Source organism: Meleagris gallopavo, chromosome 20 (assembly GCF_000146605.3).
Source record: "Meleagris gallopavo isolate NT-WF06-2002-E0010 breed Aviagen turkey brand Nicholas breeding stock chromosome 20, Turkey_5.1, whole genome shotgun sequence".
NCBI lineage: Eukaryota > Metazoa > Chordata > Aves > Galliformes > Phasianidae > Meleagris > Meleagris gallopavo.
In genome coordinates, this window is record NC_015030.2 from 4,022,940 (window position 1) to 4,044,494 (window position 21,555).

The 21,555-nt window shown below is 48.7% G+C and overlaps 1 protein-coding gene, 1 long non-coding RNA gene and 1 other non-coding gene across 4 annotated transcripts in view; all 3 read right to left on the reverse strand.

Moving 5' to 3' along the window:
• Positions 1–3,822, reverse strand: part of SEC14L1 (SEC14 like lipid binding 1) — a 37,272-nt gene extending 33,450 nt beyond the window's left edge. The window contains exons 1-2 of the mRNA XM_010721272.3: positions 3,658–3,822; positions 2,642–2,732 (exon numbers count right to left, since the gene is read on the reverse strand). Coding sequence (XP_010719574.1) covers positions 2,642–2,704 — 63 coding nt within the window. The 5' untranslated portion in view covers positions 2,705–2,732; positions 3,658–3,822. The remainder of the gene's footprint in view (positions 1–2,641; positions 2,733–3,657) is intronic.
• An 11,206-nt stretch (positions 3,823–15,028) lies between these two features.
• Positions 15,029–19,013, reverse strand: LOC104913756. 2 transcript variants are annotated; one of them, XR_004161719.1, is made up of 3 exons: positions 17,861–19,010; positions 15,762–15,810; positions 15,029–15,178 (listed from the first exon to the last, which is right to left on the reverse strand). It is a non-coding gene; the product is annotated as an uncharacterized LOC104913756 (long non-coding RNA). The 2 variants fall into 2 exon arrangements; XR_004161718.1 differs by having other exon boundaries at positions 15,762–19,013.
• LOC116217335 lies at positions 17,592–17,761 on the reverse strand. The gene has a single exon (XR_004161758.1).
• Positions 19,014–21,555: the final 2,542 nt, after the last annotated feature.

Below are 21,555 nucleotides of genomic sequence, written 5' to 3' on the forward strand. Positions count from 1 at the left end.
TACTGTTTTCAAAGCAACTTAGATATTATCCAAAACCACACAGCTCATCAGTTAAAATAAATCGTCTTCACGGAAGTAGCTTATGTTAAATTTTACGTAGCTTGCCTTTAATGTTAAAGGAAGGCAAGAAGCACAAAGCAGTGCATCTCCCCAGTCATTTCCTACAACTGCACTTCACCAATTCTAGACTTGAGAGATAAGGGGTTGTGCCTTGAAGAACATTGCCAGACACGCACTAGGTTCAACAGCTGATTCTTGGATTTCAGTGGAGGAGCAGAAGAGAAACATTTCCAAAAAGAATTAAGAAAGAGAAAGGATTCCCACATTTTAAAGTCTTTCTATCGTAACTGTCTGCAAAATACTTGTCAATCTTTGTCTAGGTCCAAGTGGAATTAAATCCAGTTTTTGGTCTTAATATTACTGGGCTCATCCTTCAGAGAGAGAAGAAAGCTCCCCAAATGAGAGCAATGTGAACAGAGTGCTAATTGTACTTCATTCTCCCCTCAAGAACCTCTTTGAAATCCTTGATGGGAAAAGTAGGCAAGTAGGAAGGTTACTGACCTTGAACCAAAGGGAAACAGTACCAAAAAGCATCAAACCATCAGATACTGTTCATATTCTTGGAATAATTTGGCTCACAGAGACACTCTTCTGCATTCTTCAGGAGATACATTAACAGTTTGGGTAGATTACCACATGCATTAAAAACCAACAAGGTAACAGAAGTAACATGGCAGAAGGATGGCCACCCAGTGAACACATTCTGGACAAGTTCAAGTAATATCTTGCTGCCCAACATAGATAAAATAAATAATATTATCACTAATCCTGACTTCCAGTCTCAGTAAGTATCAATCTAGCTGACTTTCTTCTTTATAAACATTCTTCTCCTCTTTGTTCACTGTTTTAATCTTTCACTGATTGTTCTTTTCCCCTATAGGTGCATATGCAGTATAGCCACCTTCCCCTTACAGGAGAAGAAAAAAATCTTTCATGTAAGAAAAGGCTAAATATTTGCTAAAAATTATCTTGGAAGTTTTGTAATCCCCTAGATACAGAACAGCTTGAGAACTCAATAGTCTGAAGTGTTTCCAATTACACCCAATTAAGCACTGTGAACAATCCTGAGGTCAGCTCAGTACTTCAGCTGAACATATCCTGGAAGATTTCGTAAAAGAAGAAACTGTGCCTTCCTCTCAGCAGCAAGGTAAAGGCTCCTCAGTTCAGCAAAACCTGCAGAATTGTGTTCAAGACACTCAACTCTGTTCAGTGTTCTTAGAATTAAAGCCAGTATACTTCACTGAAGGATAAAGAGTTGCATGCACAGATTTAAATTCTAGAAAGCCACTTAGCTTAGATATCGTGATGGGGTAAGGCATTAAAAGATCTTCAACATATCACAGATTCTTATGAAAATAACCATCCTCTGACTTGAACTGTTTGCAAGAGCAAGACCTGCAGGTGTTCAGTGGAGGCAGTCTCAGAAATATGATAGAAATTGAAGTATTTCACCTGGTGTGATTTAATCCATTTTTTGCCCAGTGACTGCGAAGGATCACTTCCATAAGGAACTCTGCACTTCAGCCCATGTGATCTATCTAAATATTTACACAACAAGCACCATTAAAACTCTCCCCCAGAGTCATTAAACACAGCTTTTTCAGCAAGCGAAGCAATAATAGTTATTTTAGATTATTTACATTTTAACTGTTCTTATCTGGTAGAAGCTGACCTGACTGCTCCCCCACAAGTGCCCTTCCTAACTCACAAGAAGCACAGTTGTGGTTTTGGCTGAATAGCCTTAAAAATGTCAGACCGACTTCCTCTTCATTTTCTAAAAGGAAAAAAAGAAAGAGGAGGAGGCAGAGAAAGAGAGAACCCAAGTTTTTTTGTTAGTTTTAATACTAGCACACAAACCAGCAGTCATGCAGCCAAGAAGCTTTTTGGCTATCTCTCTAGCCTCCCTACTTTTTTCCCTCCCCACAAGGTACTGCCCCTGCTCCCAGTGCTGCTTCCTCTTCTGTTCACACTTAACCCTGCTTTCATGGCTTCTTCTGTGTTCTCTATTCTTTTACAGCCCATATGAACAAAGATGCCACCACAATAAGCCTTTCATCAATATACTCGATGCTTTCTCCCAGCCTAGAATAGATTGGCCCCAATGATCATAGAATGATTTGAGTTAGAGAGGACCTCAAGGATCATGAAGCTCCAAGCCCCCACCACATCCTGGGCCACCAACCTCCACTTTTAATACTAGACCAGACTGCCCACGGCCCCATCCAATCTGGCCTTGAACACCTCTAGGGATGGATGGGGCATCCACAGCCTCTCTGAGCAGCTGTTCCAGCACCTCACCACTCTCTGTGAAGAACGTCATCAAGGTGAAAGCACACTTCAAAGCAACTTGTGCTGTAAGTTTAAAACAAAACAGTCTGTGAGCTGTATTGAAACTTGTAGCAAAGAGGATGTGTTGTATAAAAACACTCTGAGGAAAAAGGAAACAGTCAAAACACACATCTCCCATATTTGGTGCATCAGCTCAGACTTGCGTGTTCCATAGCACCTATCAATGGTGTCCAGCTCAAACTGAGCAACACACAGAGCTACTAAGAGAATTTAAGCAAAAATTGATACTTACAGCCATAATCAACTCAAAGGGGTGTTTATACACCCGTATGGGTGACTGATACTTCTGCACCATGGCTGCGGTTACGAAGGGCAGCTCCAACCTGAAAAAGAAACATTCAAAACCATTCGTCAGATGCAAGAAGCCAGTTTTAGACTCCTCCTCAGACAGCAATTCCAGCATAACATAACAGCACTGCTTGCAGTTCTCCTTTCACAGCTCCACCAAGACTCCTCAATGAGTCCCTGAAGAGCCGTGTGTATTTTTGTTAGAAACGAGATGCCGTTACTAAAAAAAAAAGGCACTAAATAACACGATTTCTGCCCGGTTTTAGTGACAGAGGTTCAACATACGTTGTGGCTGTTCACCTCCTGTGCTGCTGCTGGGACAGCGCGAGCACCTCGGGGCAGAGCACGGCTGGGCTGCCAGCACGGGGCGGCTTGGAGCCGTTTGGGATCGGCGTCGTGAGGAACGGGAGAGGTAAAAGTATCCCAAACGTGAAAACCCTTCGCTTTCGGAACGAAAACAAAAAGGAGATCACAGCAAACGGACATAAGGCGTTCAGATATTGGTGCCAAAGGAGCAGAATCAGCGCTTTTCAGACAAAAACTTGGGGAATGTCTGCAGTTCCTCTCTAAGGTTCATTTCCTCCCCAGACATTCCAACGCACAGCCGACGAGGAATCCACCGGCACCGGACCCAACCTCACCCCAACGCGATCACTTCCACTGGCTTTACAGCAACACACCGCCAGGCTCATTTTAACGAGAAACGGCTTTAACACAACAACTTCGAGGCACTTTTCTCTCTCAGCGCGATCCCTCAGCCCCTTCGAGCAGAGCTCAGCCCGGCTCACGGAGCGGCGGCACCGCGAACAAAAGAGCCGCGCAACAAAGCGGCGCTGCCGCCCCACACCGGGCACCTGTTGGGAATCGCGGGGCCGAGGGCTCCCCGCCAACGCAGCGAGGAGAGGAGCTGAGGGCGAAGCGGGCTGGGTGCGTGGGGCCGCGCGCAGAACAGCCGCTTACCGCTTATTACAGCCTGCCGTTCACGCCGCCCGGCCGCTCGCCGCTCTCCTCATGTCGGTGCGGGGCAGCGCCGCCGCCGGTTCCGGCACAGGGAGAAGGAGGAGGAGGAGCGCAGCGCCGCCCGTTGTTAGTGGTGACGGGGCGGGGGGCGGGGCTTTGGGCCCGCCGGGCCAGCTCGACGCATGCGTGATGGCGCAACGGCGGGGGAGGAAGGGGGGGACGGGAGCCTTCGCTTCGCGCTGTTGTTGCGCCTGCGCGTTGCGGGTCGCTGGTACGGGGGGGTGCGCATGCGCAGTGCTGCCCATGGCTTTGTGCGTGGGGGCTGTTCCACGTGGAGTTGTGGCCTGTGTTCGCCCAGTTTCTTCCAGCTGGTCTTAAGTCCTTCGTCACTCCCCTCAACGTGGAGCTTGTGTTACTCGTAGGAGGCAAAGCTGTATCTCAGCTGCAGCTCCCCAGGGGTTCAAAGTGTGGGCTGTAAGGTTAGATGGAGAAGTTGGGTGTGAGGTGTGATGGTGGGACATCTGAGTGTCTGAGGCACATGTCAATCTGGAGAGGAGGAGACTGAAGTGAGACTTCATCGCTACATCTCCCTGGCAGGAGGTTGTGGTGAGGTGGGGATCAGGCTCTGCTCCCAGGTAACAGCAATAGATGAAAGGTGATGGCCTCAAGTTGCACTGGGGGGGGGAGTCAGGTTGGATACCAGGAAAAATTTCTTCTTCCAAAGGGTTGTGATGCAGTGGCACCGCTGCCCATGGAATTGGTGGAGTCACCATCCCTGGAGGTGATCAGGAGCTGTGGAGATGTGGCACTGAGGGATTTGGTCAGTGGGCACGGTGGGGGTGGGCTGGGGTTGGATGTGGTTGAATGTGGTGGTCCAAGAGGCCAACCTCAGTGATTTGATGACACTGAGCTCCAGAGGCACTTCTGTGCTGGGTACACAGCATAGGCCCATGCTGAGAGCATCACCAGCAGCCCTGATAGCATCATGGGATGCCTCAGGAGGACCGCTGGGCAGGAGGAGACAAGTGAGGACAAGGACCTGCCCAGAAGCCTGCCTAGAGCATGAAAGGTGGAGGGCTGAAGCCTGATGTAACTGATGGTATCTTCTGAGTGAGAGTACTGAAGCATTTCAGTCACAGTCCCAGCTTGGTTACTCATCTGAAGGGAATGCACACAGCCCTCAACCCGGGATGCTCACGGGTGTCCAAAAGCATTCTTTCCTACTGCACACTCACACCACGATGCGCTGAAAGCAGTAAGTACAACCGTGCTTTGTGCAGGAGTCTGTGTTAGAATAGGGACTTGAAAATTAGGGGCAAATGCCTCTGTTCTCTCCAGAGACTCCACTAAAGCAATTCTTTCACCCTGAATGTGTTTGATTGCTGGCTCACTCCCTCAAAAAATAAATCTTTCCACTAAAACTTAGAGTCATTACCCAGTCCTTTTGGTGCAATTCTGTTTCTATGAAGGCTAAATTTGTGGTTACTATTAATTAGTGATTCAGCAGCAGTTTTCTCTTACACAAACCACTTGTCTTAGTCAATAATAGTCTGTTGTCTGATCCGAAACCTGTCCTTACAAGACGTTTAACGTGTTGAGCAATTGTTTCTCTAAATCAGTTTTCTATGGTGGTATTTGGCCAGTTGCACTCGTGTAAGCGAGGTTAACTAGTTAATCTAGTACCTTTGTAATTAGATAGAATTATCTGATTGATATTGCCTGCCATTACGCCTGCAACATCCTTTTCCTGCTCTGAAAGCCTGAGATATAATCCTACCAACGTAGCAAGGGTGAGGAATGTACGCCCACTCAGATTCCTCTTTGTTCATAACACTTCTCCATTTTGAGTCTGGGAAATCTGATTAGCTGCCACTACTGCATTTAGCCAGATAGCCACATGGCCAGAAAAGCTTTGTGAAGGCTCTGAAATGTATTGATAAAATGAAGGTGTTATCGGTGCATGATTTAATGTCCAAGTCGGCCGCAGGAGATGTCTTGGCTTTTTGCTGTAGAAATAATTTTAACAAGATAGATAAAGCAGAGGAAAGTAGAATGTTCTGAAATTTTTCTATTGTTTGCATTCCTGTTACATCTTCTCCTATGGAAGCTCCAGCATGGCATCACTAGGAGGAATATGAATTAATAAGGGAGTGGGTGAAAAGCTCAAGGAATGCAGTGAGAGGTGCTGAGATTTGAAGCCCAGGGGACAAAGGCTGCAAGTGCAGACTGATATTTTCAGAAAATAAGGAATGAGGCTGCTAGTAGGGAGGGAAGCAGGCCTTATGGAGGTCATGCAAGGCCAGTCACTGCCCAGCACGTGAACATTTGTTTTTTCTGGCCTTCCTTCCTCCCCATTATGAATTCTGGTCATTCTGGTTACACAACTCAGAGCCCGGACATTTTTCCTGTTTCGGGGCAATATTCCCATGGAAATGAGAGCTATTGGCAGCCAATCCTTTATTATTAATATCAGCTAAATCAAAGTGCAATTGCCTGGGAGCAGTATGGGGCTGATGTACACGCACACAGAATGCCTCCTGGCCTCACTGTGAGTGGGTGCAGGGCTGGGCATCCAGCAGGCAGGAACTCGTCCTGCTCTCTTCTGTTTGCATCCCAAGGAACGCTGGTAAAGGTGAAGCTGTCATTGCTTCTTTCTGTCCAGCTGGTCTCACCTTCACAGCTTTTGTATTGAGGAGATTGTTAGGAGCTGTCGACAAGCCAGGAATGCCTTCATTCAAGTTCTTGCTGATAAGCACTAAGCACATTAAATGTTCCAGAAGGGGTAAGATTTTGAGTTCAGATATAATGAAGTTCTTCCAGAGTAATTCCCTAATAAATCAGTTATGCCTGACTCAGTGGAATTTTATGTACCTCTGGCTAAATTGAAATAAATGCCTGCTGCTTCCTAAACATCTGAAACCATGAAAAAGCTTCTAAACAGTCATGTTTGCACATAAAACAAGCAAGATAACTGGCAGGCAGTTGGTAGGGCAGAACTGTGCCCCGCAGACATACGATTCTGCTTTACACACACTTCTTATTAAGCACATTACGTGTACTTAGCTGGGTGTCACAATTCTTTCTTCCCTTTCTAGGCTATCAGCTGCTCTGAATCCCTTCAGCCCTTCACTCTTGGAACCAAAGCGGCTGTGACATCCAAGTTGGGTCCTCCAGACACATCTGGATGTGCTCATCTGTGTAACAGCTGATGTATGTTTGAAAGCTCCCTGCACAGCACGTGCTATGGAAACACTGCACAGGAAGAGGATAACGCTCATGTATCTCTGGAGATCTTTGCACCCTCTGTCATGTTAGGGAACATATTATCCATCCAACATAGAGACGTAAGCACTGAGGCTCAGAAAATGCCCCACAAAAAGTCACGCAGTGAGTCAGCGTCAAAGCAGACCAGAGCTCTGTGCTCCACGGTGATGCCTTTATTCCCACATGCTGCTGCCTTTTAGCCCTGTGGTAGTTTTCCACCCTTGACAAAATTAGGAATGGAGTAAAACGTCTCTGTGTTCAGGAGGATGATGTTAATGTATGAAACCTGGAAGATGTGAAACCTGTGCAGTGATGTTCACTTAGGGTTGAGCTGGCTTGAGTGAGCAATAGTACGGTGCAGTATAAATAAGGGTATAGCTTTACACTGTTATTCCATTTATCTGAGCTCTCCCATGTGTCAGTGCAGAACAGCCTTAAATGAACTTGTACCCTGCAGCCCTTTATGTTTTGATGCCACAAACAGGCAGAAACATAGTTTGTTGGTTGTTTTTTTTTTCCATTTCTTCTGAAGGGACTGATAGAAAATTGAATTCTAGGCTAGGAGCTGTCAGAAACACCAGCTGCCAGCGCTCGAGCTGCAGCAGCTGACATCAGAGCATGGCTGCCAATGACATTAAAAGCTACGTAGACAAGCATTAGCAAATAGGACTAAGTTGTGATTCATCAGATATATGAATCGGGGTGAGCATGTGAAAGCATCCCAGCCCTTATTCACATCCTCTCTCACGAAGCCCGTAACCATACAGTGCTTCCTGCGTGGTTCTGCTGCCTGTAAGCACTGTTAGAGCAGTGAGCGGGTGTGCAGGGGTGGGGGCTGCCGGTAAGGGATAATTAAAGCATGAGGAGAGCTAGCAGAGCGTGTGTACCAAGTGAAGCATCAGACCCAATGCTTATCTCAATGCCTGTGCTGGATGTTTGTAACATCAGGAGGCTGACAGAGCTCTTAGGGAATGTGGGGAGGGGGAGGCAGCCTTTGGGACCCCCAAGATGATTTTATCTCCGAGACATGAGGAGGTGGCATGGAAGGGCCACACTGCCAAAGGGAACACGCTCCCCTTTTTGTCAGCATAAAAACACTTGGATGATAATTTATTTACTATTGGCAAAGATGCAGTCGTGTTTGTGGTACAGGAAGCTGGAACTGCAAGCAAGGAAGGGTTTAGTGGGCTTTTGGGAACGCTTAGCTTTCCTAAGTGCCTTTGGAAATGCCACTTGAGCCCATCTGCCGCTGCCCTGAAGCCTGCTGGGACTCCTGGTAGGAGTCATCTCTCAAGTGACTTGCAGGGCCACCTGGATCTGATCCATTCATTAATGACACTTCTCCGTACTCGGAAAATACCAATCTTGACTAAGAGGCACAGCAAATGCAAAGATGAGCAAATTTCCTACACAGATAAAAACAAAAACTGTGTAATGTCCTTCCTTCAAATGAGTCTGACAGCGCAAATACTCTCCCCTACTTCAACAAGTGCTGAATAAAGTTACTGGGTTGTTCAGTAGCTACACGCTGTCTTCATTTGCCTGTAAAATGCTCTGATTATTATGTATTTATTTTAATAACACCAGAGGAGTAATAAGAAACAATTACTTGTTATTAAAAGTTCTCTGCAAACCCAGCTCCTTTCGAAGTATGCACTGCACCAGAGCACGCTCTGCTCCCTGTGTGTGAACACTGAGCTCTTTCACAGGGTCAGGGTCAGCACAAGCCTGCTTTGTGGATGCTGCACTGCTGGTATGGAGGTGCTTATATCTGTACAGTTTATTTCCATGCCTGAGGAAAACGACGTGTGTCATTATGAAGCACTTCCACACCAAAATACCTACCTGGATGGCTATTCCAGGGTTTGGGTTGTTTTAGACCACGCTCCTGAATGTAATAGTTAAAGCAGCCCAGCCTGTGCATGGATCGATCCTCTGCTGGCAGCCTTCATCCAAGCACTCTGAGAAAACACTGAAAACACTTGAGAAACATAAGCTTCGCAGCAGTGCTCACAGCCCATAGAAACGCTGCTTATCTTCTCCTATCAGCAGAATTCTTTGCATGAATTCCAGCCCCGTATCCAAGGCAATCTCATTATTTGCTATCCACGCTCAATCTGCTTGCTAATTTCTTTTTCCTTGTCATGGGGGAGGAACCTTCCTGTGCTCCACAGCGTGCCTGTGCTTGGGAGAAAGCAAGCGAGACACATAAAACATCACCCTCCTGCAGCAGAGAGAGCCTGGATGGGGAGTGGGATTTGGAGCTGTGCCTTCCATTGCTCTGTGCCACTGGCCCCAGTGATTTCCATCCCAGGGAGCAGCACACTGCTCTGCTTGCTTCACTGTGGCTGTAGCTGTCAGCATTGGGCAGGGGAGCCCCAGCAAGGGAGGGAAGAGGTGGAATTGCAGTGAGATGTGGAGTTTTTTCTGGGGCAGCTTCCCAACAACAGCCTCAAAATAACCTGGTTTAATGAAGGGCATGGTCTCCAACACACAAAGCCTGTTTGCAGTCATGTTTTTAAGCTGGTAGCTGCAGACTGATGTGTGACCACTAAGTATTTCAAATTAGCTAATGAACAGCTGCCCTTTTCTTTGCTTCTGGTCACAACCAGCCTGTCTCTGAATCAAACAAAAGGGTCCATATGTCACAGTGCAGCTCCTGGTAACAAAGCCCCCCATTCCCAGTGCTGCAAAACATGGACTGGCAAACCCACTTTGTCTCTCAATCAATGGGGAAGGACGTTTGGGGCAGCCCTATACCACCACTCCAAGCAAACAGCCACATCCAGCATGGACACATCCAGCAACACAGAGACACAGGTGGTTCCCAAACCCATCAGTACATGAATGTAAGGCACATCACCACAGCTTTGCTCAAACATCAGAGATTTTAAACATAGGCAAGTGAGCAGCCAAGAAAAACTACCCAGCCCACTGTGGCTGCTGCAGTGTGCCATGGGAACAACACTGTGCACACGATCAGATTCAGCAGGACACCAGCAGCCTAAGGGTCCCTTTACATTTGGTTTGGAAAGGCTAAAAATAGCACCCCAAACCACACTCTTTTTCTAGCTTTGCCATCTCCTCCCCCTGTTCCCATTCACTGGCACTTTTGTATGCAAAGCAGCATTTGGAGCAGGACCTGGTAATTAGTCTTCAGCCCAGCAGCTGCAGGAGGAACAGCTGGAGGTGTTATTTTGGTGGGTTACTCATTGACTCCACCAAAAAAAAAAAGGAGCCCGGAAAACTCAGAGCAGCCCACAGCCACATGACAAGGTCCTACTGACAAAAAGAGAGATAAAATAGAAGAGAGAGCCCTATATCCTAAAGCCGATTAGTTATAGCAATTTCTCCAAACCTAAATATAGATAAAAAATCCTCCCTCATCTTTAGCTCTGTTGGCGGAGATCAGAAAGAACAAGGAGGAGACAGAGAAAAATTTCATCTTTTGCTTAACCCCCTCATCAGCTGCAGAGGACAACTGCTGCTGTGGTGATGTGCCCAGCACTGAAAAACACATTCCTTTGCCACAGCCCTTCCACAGGGCCAGCAGTGCCACGCTAAGAGGGTCCGTGCCCAGTGATACTGGCCCCTTGACTCCAGCCTTAGGTTTCACTTCTGAAAAATCAATCACAGCCGTGGCAAAGCAGCACCTCTTGCTGGTGCACAGGCTGGGAAGAGGACAGCCAGGTCGTGAGCATCTCCCATGGCAGCACAGAGGTGGGAGAGGCAGCAGGACCTCCTGGGGCCTGGGCACGTGGGCTGCAATGAGTTGCGTGCCCCCACTTGGGGACACGAGCTTGCACCCGCAGCTCTGGCAGACCAGGTGTCCCCAGGCACTTTTCCTTATCAGTTCTCACTGTGTGCCATCTGTGCTGCCGTCACACCTCCCCGCAAAGTGCCAAGTCGTGGTTGCACAAGGATAAACAGCTCTTCGGGGCAGAAGGAGAGGAGGCTTCTCTAAGGGGTGTCAGAGCTGCAGGTGCCCTCCCTGCAGCATCCCTGGGCAGCCCATGCACCCCACAGGACTGCCTGCCTGCTATGGGATGTGAAGCAGTGAACACTGAGCTAGCTGAAGGATGCGCAGCTAACGATGCAAGTGATTAATAAGCAGATGATGCATTTGCACCGGGAAGAAAGAAATGAGAGGAAAGGAAGAAGAAGGTGAGGAGCAACATTTAGAATTGCAGCATGCAGCAGTGAGCTCTCTACAAATCTGCTGAGGAAGGCGCTTGCACAGCACATGGTTTGGTCGGATCAATGGAGCTGCAGAGCGGCTTGCTGCTGGCAGGCACACAAATCCACTTTCTAATGAAATTTACAGCAAGTGGAATTTAGGTCACTACTCGGAAGCATTCAGTTTATTCCAGGCAGCTTTTAAAATATTTAAGAAATAGCTGTCAGATTAAGCCCGATCACCTCTGTCTGGATAGTCCAGAATTTGGAGCCAGGGCAGATTTCTTAATTCTAGACCTTAGAGAACAGTTTTTAAAGCTTTCTTCAATTGCCTCCAGCCCATCATGACTGAACTCACAACCCAGCTTGTGATCTTTGTGCTGCACCAGCTCCTGCCCAGGGCCCAGTGCAGCAGCACAGACAGATGTCAGCAAAGGTGAACCTCAGCTAATGACTGGGAGGAAAGGGTTTTGGCCCAGGGCAGCACTTGCTAACACTCTTCCCAGATGTGTACCTCAAGGGAGCAGCCAAAGCTTCTCAATGGGGATAGAGAGGGAAGAAAGGAGCAAAGCAGTTGGTGCTGCTTGCTCCAAGGAGCAGCCCTAGCTCTCCGTGCACTTCCTGTAGCTCTAAGCAAAAAGTAGGCATTTCCTTTTCTAGGATGCAAAGTCCAACTGCTTGTATAACGCACCAGTGGGATTAACCTGTTCCTGCCCCAGCTGAGGTGGAAGCAGAACCACCTGGTATACCGTAAGAAGGAAGGAGCTGTAATTCTAGAGCACTGGAAGCAGGATCAAGGCTAAGGAACACTCAGTATTCTGACATCCCAACCCTGCTGCTCCCAGATAGTGTCCTTCAGACCAGGGGGGCAGAAGGGAGTCAGTCCCAGGCTCTGCAGCCTGGATTTGCGATTTAAGAGGAGAGTGCTCATCCTGACAACGTGAACAACCTCCTAAAGCCCTGCCTGCAGGATGACTGGGTGTGGAACATCAGGGAAGGGGGCTGCCTCTCCCTCAGTTCAAGCTGGGTCCCCAGTTCTGAAGACATCCCCAACTCCAACAGCTGGGAACCCTGAGAACTGCTTCAGCCAACAAAACCCACTGGGCTCAGAGTCAGCTTTGGGAAAAGCCAACTGCCCATTCCAGCTCTCCAGAGTTTTCCTTCTTTTCCACTTCACAGATCCCAATTACCTCCCACTAGGACCAGAACACGGTAGCTCTGGTCCAGCAGATCACACAGACTTGACCCAACACAGACTTTATCAGGCCCTTAGGATGATGGCAGAGCTGTTGTGGCAGTCGGTTATCGGTGCCTGCCAGCACAGCAGAAGGATATAGCTGCTGTTACAGACAGATTTCTCCAGTCGATAGGGCTTTTTCTTTCCTTCTTCCTTCTGTTACAGAAGAAAAAGTTACTGTAGAGAAGTTACATCCTGGTCCAAGAGTCCCAACCTGGAGTTTTACTTCTCCCCAGAGCAGCTTGCTATCTGGATGAGCTGAGAAGCCAAGCACTTCCCCATGGATGCTGCCATGTGGCTGAGTGCACACAGTACCCTGCATTCAGAACCACCAAGAAGTCATGGGAAAACCTAGTTTTGTGGTTAGAAACACGAAAGGAGATTGCAACAAGCCTCTATGCTTGGGCTCACTTTGCAGGAGAGCTGATTATCAAGCCCAAATTCCCATGCAAAAATACAATGCACAATGGTAGAGCTTTTTCAAGCCAAGGGATGAGGAGAGCATGACCTCACTGCTCAAACATGGAGGGACTGAGCAGTGCTGGAGGAGGCAGCCCCAGTGCGACAGCTCCAATCCCTGCACTGGCAGGAGGAGCTGCATTAGGGCACAGGGCGAAAACAATTGGATGTGTTGGCATTGCCCTGGGACCTAACGGCACAGAAGGAGCAGAGCAGAGCCAGGCAGAGCTGCCAGGGCTGGGGGATTCAGGGGGATGCTGCACCACTCACATGTGCAAGGGCTTAGAGCTGCTGCAGACTATGGAGCTGTTTCCAAGCAAGGAGCACATCCAAGCATAACTCATTGCTTCAGAGACCTACGTTGAGCTTAGGGAGGAACGTCCTGCAGTCTGCACAAGCAAGAGCATGGCTCAACAGGGCACGTGCTGCAGCCAGGGCTCTGCCAACGCTGCATCACGCTCAGGTGGTGGGGCTGTGCCTACAGACACTGAGCTATGGGGGTAACCAAAGCACTTCGCTCACAGCTTCCTTCATGACTGGGGAAGAAAAATAAACAGGGTGCACTTGGAGAGCCGGGCTGGGGTACTGCTTTGGGGCTGGTGGTGGGACCAGAGGGCTGTGCTTGGATCAGTGGCAGAGGCGCACCCAAAGGGGTGCTCAGCACAATCTAAGCTCCTCCAGGAAGGGTTGACAAGATCCTGAAGTGAATGTCTTGGCTTGAAAAAAACATCCTGTCTGCAGAGCCAACACGGCTGGGATGCAATGCCCTCACTCATCCGCAGGGCTGCAGCCCACTCGGGGCCTCTGTGCCCCACCTGCACAGTGTGAGCTCCCTCATTTTCTCCCAAGCACAAGGAAGCTCACAGCAGCTGGAGGGAAGCCACACGGTGACTAACAGGTGCACCCATTCTCCCAGGGCACGTGGGCTTTTAGACAGCAGGGCTACAGCACTCACTGCTCCTGACACCCATATGCCACTTTTACAGTGCAGTCTGAGAGTCACTTCAGCTGATGAGCAACTAAGACCCTTAAGCATGATTTGCAGTTTCCAGAGCCCCAAATACACAAGTGACCCACTTCTCCCAACTCCATTGTGCTTTCCTCAAATTAAGGATGTTTGCAATCTCTAATCTACTCTCCGTGTCTGAGGCAGAGACCTCAGCCCCTGCAAGCTGCACAAAGAGGCTTTTTACCAGAGCAGCACTTCAGTGCAATCCGTCAGCTTCAGCCCTGCACTGCTTTTGCAGCAAGAACCTGGGTGAGCTGGGGGTCATTCTCAGCAATCCGTGCACATGACTGTGACACAGCAGCTCCCAGCAGAAGCTGGGAAAAAAAACATTGACCAACTTCTTGCTGACTACTCCGAATTAAAACCTCCAGAGAGAGCACTACTATTTTTGCAGAAGCAAAAGGAGTGAAGGAGCAGCGTGTCCACTGTGAGACGAGCTCTGCATAAGCACCAAGCAAGGGGAAGCACACACACAGCCTGTATCAGCTCAGCAGCCAGCATGGTTCCAAAGCACACCAACCTCAGGCTTTATTTGCATTGGGAATACTGCAAATTCAGTGAAAATTCCCCCTACGAGAAGAAACTCAAAAGCCAGGCTCTTCACAGTGCAAATGAAGACTTACTGTTTGCTGCTTGCTTAGCAAGGGTAGATGTTACTGTTCAGATGAAAGGAAAGGGAACTTGGAAGCAGTACCAAACGCAGAGCAGACCTGCCTCCCCCCGGACACACACACACATCGCTCAAGAGCATGACAGGATGCACGATGGCAAGGGCTGAGCATCACATGGGCTTCACAGCCAGTGCAGCTGATGGGTTACATAAAGCAGATGTAACTTGGGCTGCTGCCAACATAGAGAGCAGTTTTTCAACTGGAACATAATCCTGCCACAGTCTTACTGCCTGCACATCTGATTAAACAAAGTCTCCCAGTTTCAGTGAAACACAACTGTTCTTGCAGACATTCACACCCTCTAGCGGAGATTCGAGCTTGGCACACAGCAAACATGCTCTCACATTCTTCAGGAATGCTTTAGCAACTGTCAGGAATGAATCACTCCTAGAGATCTTGAAAGCACCACAACCCTCCAGCATGGCTGCCCTGAACACAGGTGTTAGCACAGAAGTAAGTTTTACATGCCTCCTTGCCTAAATGCACACCTCCAACATGTTAAAATCCTTCCTACATTATTCACAGTAGCAGGGATTAAATAAGAAGGAAAAACAGTCAGCTTGAAAAATTGGAATTTATTCACATTTACCATCTACTTTGGCAAAAATACCTTCTACAGCCTAGAGAGACCACACAGGTATAAACAAATGGAAGTGCAGGGGCAGAACTCTCACCATAACGCAGACAGGTCTTCGGTTCAGCCACCTGAAAAGAAATGACCAGGACATTCAAGCAGAACAAGCATACTGCAGGGAAAGCTGCACACAGATGTCAGGGCTGCTCAGCGTGCGAGCCAAGGCACCAGAGCAAATAAGTGTGCCACGAGCAGCCTACAACCCAGGGCCCTTTTGCAAATAGTTATGCTGCACATTCATGGAAATGAGGAAATACTTTGTCATTTAAAAGTTGGTTGACAGGAAAATCCTCACTCAGACAAATAATTTTTCCAGGTGCAACAAAGATCAGGTTATTTGCAATCACTCTACCTAGGGTTCCACACACTTTGTTCTGAAGCCCAGGTGACAGAAAATACCAAGTTGTAAGCCAGGGAGGAGTGGCATTAGTGAAGGGAAAGGGAAATGGAAATGCTTGTTCCAGTAATAAGCTGAACAAAGGCTGTCAGTCGGCAGCAGCACGAAAGTGAGATGTTTTCTAACTGCAGCCTGACACTGTCAGACAGTTCTGCCCAGGTGAATTTAACATTAGAAGACAAAGGGAGGACTGGCTGCAAATTCCAAGCACGCAGTTTTGCATCTGGTGGGCAGAGAGCACAGCTCAGCTCAGTTACCTTGGCGAGGGTGCAGATTCAGCAGGCACTCCATGGTCAGCAGGAACACCTACATGAAGAGCAGCAAGCATTAAGCACAGTACTTAGTGATGTGTACACTGGAAGGCTGCTGTTTCTAAGCCTCAGACAAGAGCCCAGGCAGCAGCTCAGGAGGCTCCCTCCCAAAATAAACCCCATCCTCATTGAGCCACCGAATCCTAGCCCAATTGTCACCGTTGGCTGAAGTCAGAAGGCAGCAAAATTCACCTTACAGTCCACAAAGGACCAGAAGGTCCTACAACTTTGTAGTAGTTAAACTGCATCACTGCTATAGTTTTACATAAGGTCCAATACTTGCTATGTTAGGTGAGGGCTGCAAAAAAACATAGAGTTGACATAGATGAGAAAAAGCAATAAGCATTCAGCCCATCAGCTGAATGCAGTACTGGGAAGCACCATGCTTTATCTACAAGTACCTTGCAAGCTCAGAGGGCTGCAGGCAGCCTGGCTCACTTTGAAGCAAGGTTATTCTGAACATGTGTCTGTCTGACACTGATGAAACAAACTCTTTACCAAAAGTGTGTGTTTTTTAAGAAGGCAGTTACTTTACCATCTCACAAATCTATACAAGCTTTGGTTTCAATCCTGCTGTGGAGGAGGACCAGAGGACCTAATGTCTGCCTCCATCTCAAAGTAGGACCTTCCCCTGGGCATGGCCAGTAAGGATAGCCCCATGCATTCAAATAGCTGCTGGCAACTGGGCAGATTTAACTGGAAGTGCCCCACGTCTGCAGGCACCCAGTAATGTGTGCTGTTCCCTTTCCCTGCTCCTGAGCCCTGCAGCTCTGTTCAAATCCCTTAATGAAAAATGAGATGAGCATTAGACTTTTATCATCTCAGTCATGTGCTGAACTTGGCCCTCCCTGCTGTTGGCTGGTAATAGCAATGACAGCTACACTTCAGCTCCTCTCGTGATCCCAGGCAAGCTTCCTGTAAAAGCCCAAAAGGCTCCAGCTCATACACAGTAAGCTGCCTCAGAGAAACCCCTTAGGACTGCTTTACTGCCACAGGAAAGCAAATTAAAATGGAGATTGCCTAAGCACTGTGCAGTGTTTTTCAAACAGAGCCCATTAACCAGTCAGAGCTTTAGCAAGAAAACCAGCTAAAGCTGGAGACTACTGCCCCACACAGACCTGTCTTCTGTGCACCAGCATCAACTAAAACAATTCATAAAAACAGCATCCCATCCCGCCTTTTTACAAGTTTTTTTAAAAGTTTTAAAAGTTTTAAAATCCTTTCCTATAGCATTCTGACCACACACCACTGCCAGACACCAAAAATAAACAATGAAGTGCCTTTTTAGTGGTGGTGAATGATTTTATTTTTATTTTTTTTTTTCTCAGAAGCCTGGGCTGTTTGGGTGCCAGCTGCCAATCCAGGCCTGCCCCACACCTGCAAGAGCACACAAGGGCCTTAGCTGGGACCTCAGCTGAACTCCTTGGTTGTAAAAAAAAAAAAGTCAACACTAAAGAAAAGCACAGATGCAACAGGAGGGCAAAGTACACAGCTTTCAACAGAACCTTGGTTTGTTCAAATAAAGAACCACCCTATCAGTACTCCCTATTACATGAAATAAAGTTTGGGAATTCAGACAGTACCTGTGATAAATCAAGGGGAAAAAAATTATCATCCATGTACCTAAATTCTACCTTCCACACGTAAAACCTGCCCGTAAAGGAAGGGCAATGACAGCTTAATAGTACAAGACAGCTTTTAAAAGATGCAGTACACATTATAGAAATTAATGCTCAAGCTGTAAAGAGAACTCTCCTTTGGCTGAAGATAGCAACTAATTGTGTGCAGTATCATACATGACCATCAGAATGCTGCATGGATGCTCACACCTGTTACTGCATAGGAGGAACCCAGCAGGGGGACCTCTGGGGGTTGATCTGGGGCACGGGTGAGGCCAGCAGGCACTAGGCTGAGACACAGCCGCCAGCAGCCATCCCCAGGCCCTCAGCCTACCATAGCACCAGTGGGCATGGAAGGCTCCTGAGTGGCTGCTGCTCACCCAGAGAGAGTGCATGAGTCACTGGCCTTGCCTCGGTCCCACTTACCTGATGAACGCTGGCTTCCCAAGAAGACCTAGCAATCTTCTGCCATGAGTTGGAGCTTTATTTCTTCTGGAAGCAACCCCCACCACAGATCCCGTGACACATGATGCTCAAGGGACATTCTCTGTCCACTTGCATCCCATACCCTCCCCTCACAGTCCCTACTCCTCTCAGCCCTGCTACTTACGGCACCCTGCTGCCCCTCAGTGCCCACTGTGCTCCCTTCCAGCCTCGTGAACTGAGACTGCAAAATGATACCCCAGCCCTGCTCCAGCCTTCATCTCCCCTCTTCACGCCCTGCCCCTCAGCCCCAACACGAACCCCCCACCAGCCCCTGCACCCTCACCTCTAGACTCCAGTATTATCCCAGGCCCCCATTTCCTGACCCCAAGCCCCAATATGGCCCTCTGAACCTCCCCTACCCTGACTCTCAGACCCCAGTTTGAACCCTCTAGTTCTACTCCAGCCCTTACCTCCACCCTTAACTCTAGGCCGCAGTATAACCATCTTAAACCCCTGTATCTTCATCTCCAGCCCAAAATACGACTCTCCACCCCCCCACACCCTGACCCCAGACCTCAATATGACCCCTCCACCTTCTCCCTCCTCCCATACCCGTACTCTAACCCCATACTCCTATATGACCCCTCTTCCCCAAATCTCTGCACCCTCACCGCCAGAATGACTAACCAAGCTCCCATATTCTGATCTCCAGCCCTCAATATGACCCCAGCTCCGCTTATGACCACCCCAGGCCCAGACCCCTGCCACGCCGCCCCTCGCAATGCCCGCCACCGGAAGCAGAAAGGCAGGAAAACCACAGAGACGAAGGGAAAACCAGAGCGCCGCGCGGAGGCACTTCCGGCCTCCAAGAACGCCCTTAAAGGGGTAGGTGGCCAGCGCCTCGTCGCTATGGCAACGCGCTGGCGCGATGCAGGCCTGAGTGAGGCCTAAGGGTGGGCCCGAACAACACGGGGGGAGGGGAAAGGGGGGAACCAACGCAGGGGGAGTGCAGGGAGCTCCAACCTGCCCCATGAGGTGAAGGAGGAGAGCTCCAAAATGGGGGACTTACTCAGGCAAAGCATAGGATGTGATCAGCATTGCAACACGGCTTTGGTTTCAGTCTTGTGCTTCTGAAAAAGCATTAAATCTCCATGTGCTCAGAGGCTGGAATTGCACATATATTTATATGCAGTAAATCAATATTTAGATCTGATTTCATGCTTATGGCTTGTGAGGCCCTGTTTATGGTGAGTTGTGCTTCACTTTCAGTGGCTCTGACAGCTCCAGTCGGGGCTGAATGAGAGCAGCCTTCCAGCACAGCTCGAGGTTCCTCAATCATGCCATTTACTCACAGGCAGCCTGGCATCCTCACTGCATGGATGGGCTTTTCCAGCCGGGTCGAAGGGCTCTGAGTTTCAGCACCAGGACTGACCGCATTCTGATACATCTGCAATGATGTGAAGAGGGGTGAAGGCAGGAACGAAGGGTCTGTTTAGCTGATTTCATTTTAATTACTCAAAAATGCATCTTTGCCTTTCAGCAGAGGCAAATACCCGGTGCTGGCAGTGAGGTGCACTGGTTGGACACTGCTCCATACGGACACAACCTCCATTGCCCAACCCACGTCTGGTCAAAGCTGAGAGCAGGGGCACACCACCTCCTCACCTTTTCTCTTTGCTGCTGAATGAAGCCCACTGCTGCCCAGCTCTGAGTGACAGCTTCCTCACCCCTGTGCTTTCATTTTCATAGAATCTTGGAATCATAGGACTGTTTAAGTTGGAAGGGACCCTTAAAGGCCATCTGGTGCCACCCCTGCACTGAGCAGGGACACACACAGCTCCATCAGTGCTCACAGCCTGTCTCCTGACCCTGGCTGTCTACAGGGATGGGGCACCACCGCCTCTCTGGGCAACCTGTGCCACTGCCTCACCACCTGTGGTGTAAAGCCTTCTTCCTTATATCTGATCTAAGGCTCCCTCTTTAAGTTTGAAACCATTTCCCCTTGTCCTATCACAATAGACCGTGCTGAAGGGCCCATCTGTTTTTTCTTATTGCTACCTTATAGATAAAGGCCACTATCCCTCAGTGTAACACCACTAGGGCTGCAGCCTCCTCAAAATGTTATGCATCTCATTATATATCTGAACCAGTGCGGTCTGGTTCTGAAAACAAACATTCTTTCTGGTTTTGTTTGTTTGTTTGTTTGTTTTGTTTTGTTTTTTCCTTTGGTAAAAGAAAGCATTACCTCTCTGTGATTTACACACTAGATCAAGCAAAAAGCTGAATTACCTCCCCCTCCTTTTCTTCCAGGGAGCAGATAATAGGTAGATCTATCCATCCATCTGCTTTGTTACACGGCTCCCTGCTTGGCAGCATTTCAGTTGCTATTAAACCATGTTCATCCCCCTTGACATTCAAAGGGCCGTTATATGATTACTGTCACAGTCTTGTACGTGGATCCTTAAAGTAATTCTCTCTTCCTCTTCCTTCTGATGATGGATTTGCTCGTTTATGCCATAGTAATTTGTTTTTCACATGCTGTACTCCAGCAAAATGCTTTCACTGTCAAACATGGTTTTCTGTACAGACCTTCCCTGCAGTGCCATGTTGCAACGGAATGGCTTCAGGCAAATTGGAGCTGCCTTGTCTTTCAACAGTGTTAGCAAAGAGAAACAGCAGGAGCTTGGGTCAAGTCCTCCTAGTTTGCAGCACAGCAAATGGGGATGGGACACAGCACTGTGACTCCCTAGGATGGGGACCGTCTCTCATCCTAGTGCAAGATGTACCACGGGACATGTGGTTGTCAGCTCCATGACGAGGAGCATGGGGTGCCTGCAAACAGGGACTCGATGCTTTCTGGCCTCTTTGGGAGCAGATTTACAGCATTTGAAAACCACCATCTGTGTGGGGGTTTGAAGCTTATCTGTAGGTCAGCAGGCACCGGGAAAAAGCTGCCATGGGATTTGCTGCTACTGGGGCTTTTCCAGATGATTTGTGAAGGAGAGGAACATTTCAGTACAGAAGCATGCCTTAAAATTCCTTTTGGCCTCCCCTATGTTCTCCAAGGCTGTCAGTACACAGCTCTGCCAGGCCCTTAGAGACGCTCACTCCAGGTACATCTTCCGTCCTCAACATGAACCGGGGCAGGAGCCATGCACAGGGATGCCCTCATCCATCCCACATTTGGAAGATGTGTCCAGCACAGATCCCAGTGCCAGCATGCCCTGCGGGGAGAGGGTACTGGTGGGCATCGTGATAGCTCACATCATCAGGACACCCAGCATGAAGACACCTTGGGGAGCTGACACTGGCCCCAAAGCACAATGGGTCCCCCACCCACTGCTTAACCAGCCCACCTGCAGGGGCACAGCTCCACAGCATGCTACAGGTGCCAATGCCTCCCAGCAGCACAGCTGGATCTCACAGCTGACAGCTCTTGGCTGTAGGTGAGCCTGCAGGGCAGGATGACAGCACCAGCCCTTACTCATCCTGTCCTCCTGCAATCACTGCACGACACGATCCGCTCTGCAGGCTGACAGCAAGGCACCAAGTATGCTTACAAATGTTGGGGATAACACCCATCTTCATCTCATCCTGCCGATGCAAATGGCTATTTGCAGGAAACCATTTGATTCACGGGTTCATCCTTTACTGTGGCAGATAACATCAGTTAAACGCCTGCTTATTTCTGCTTG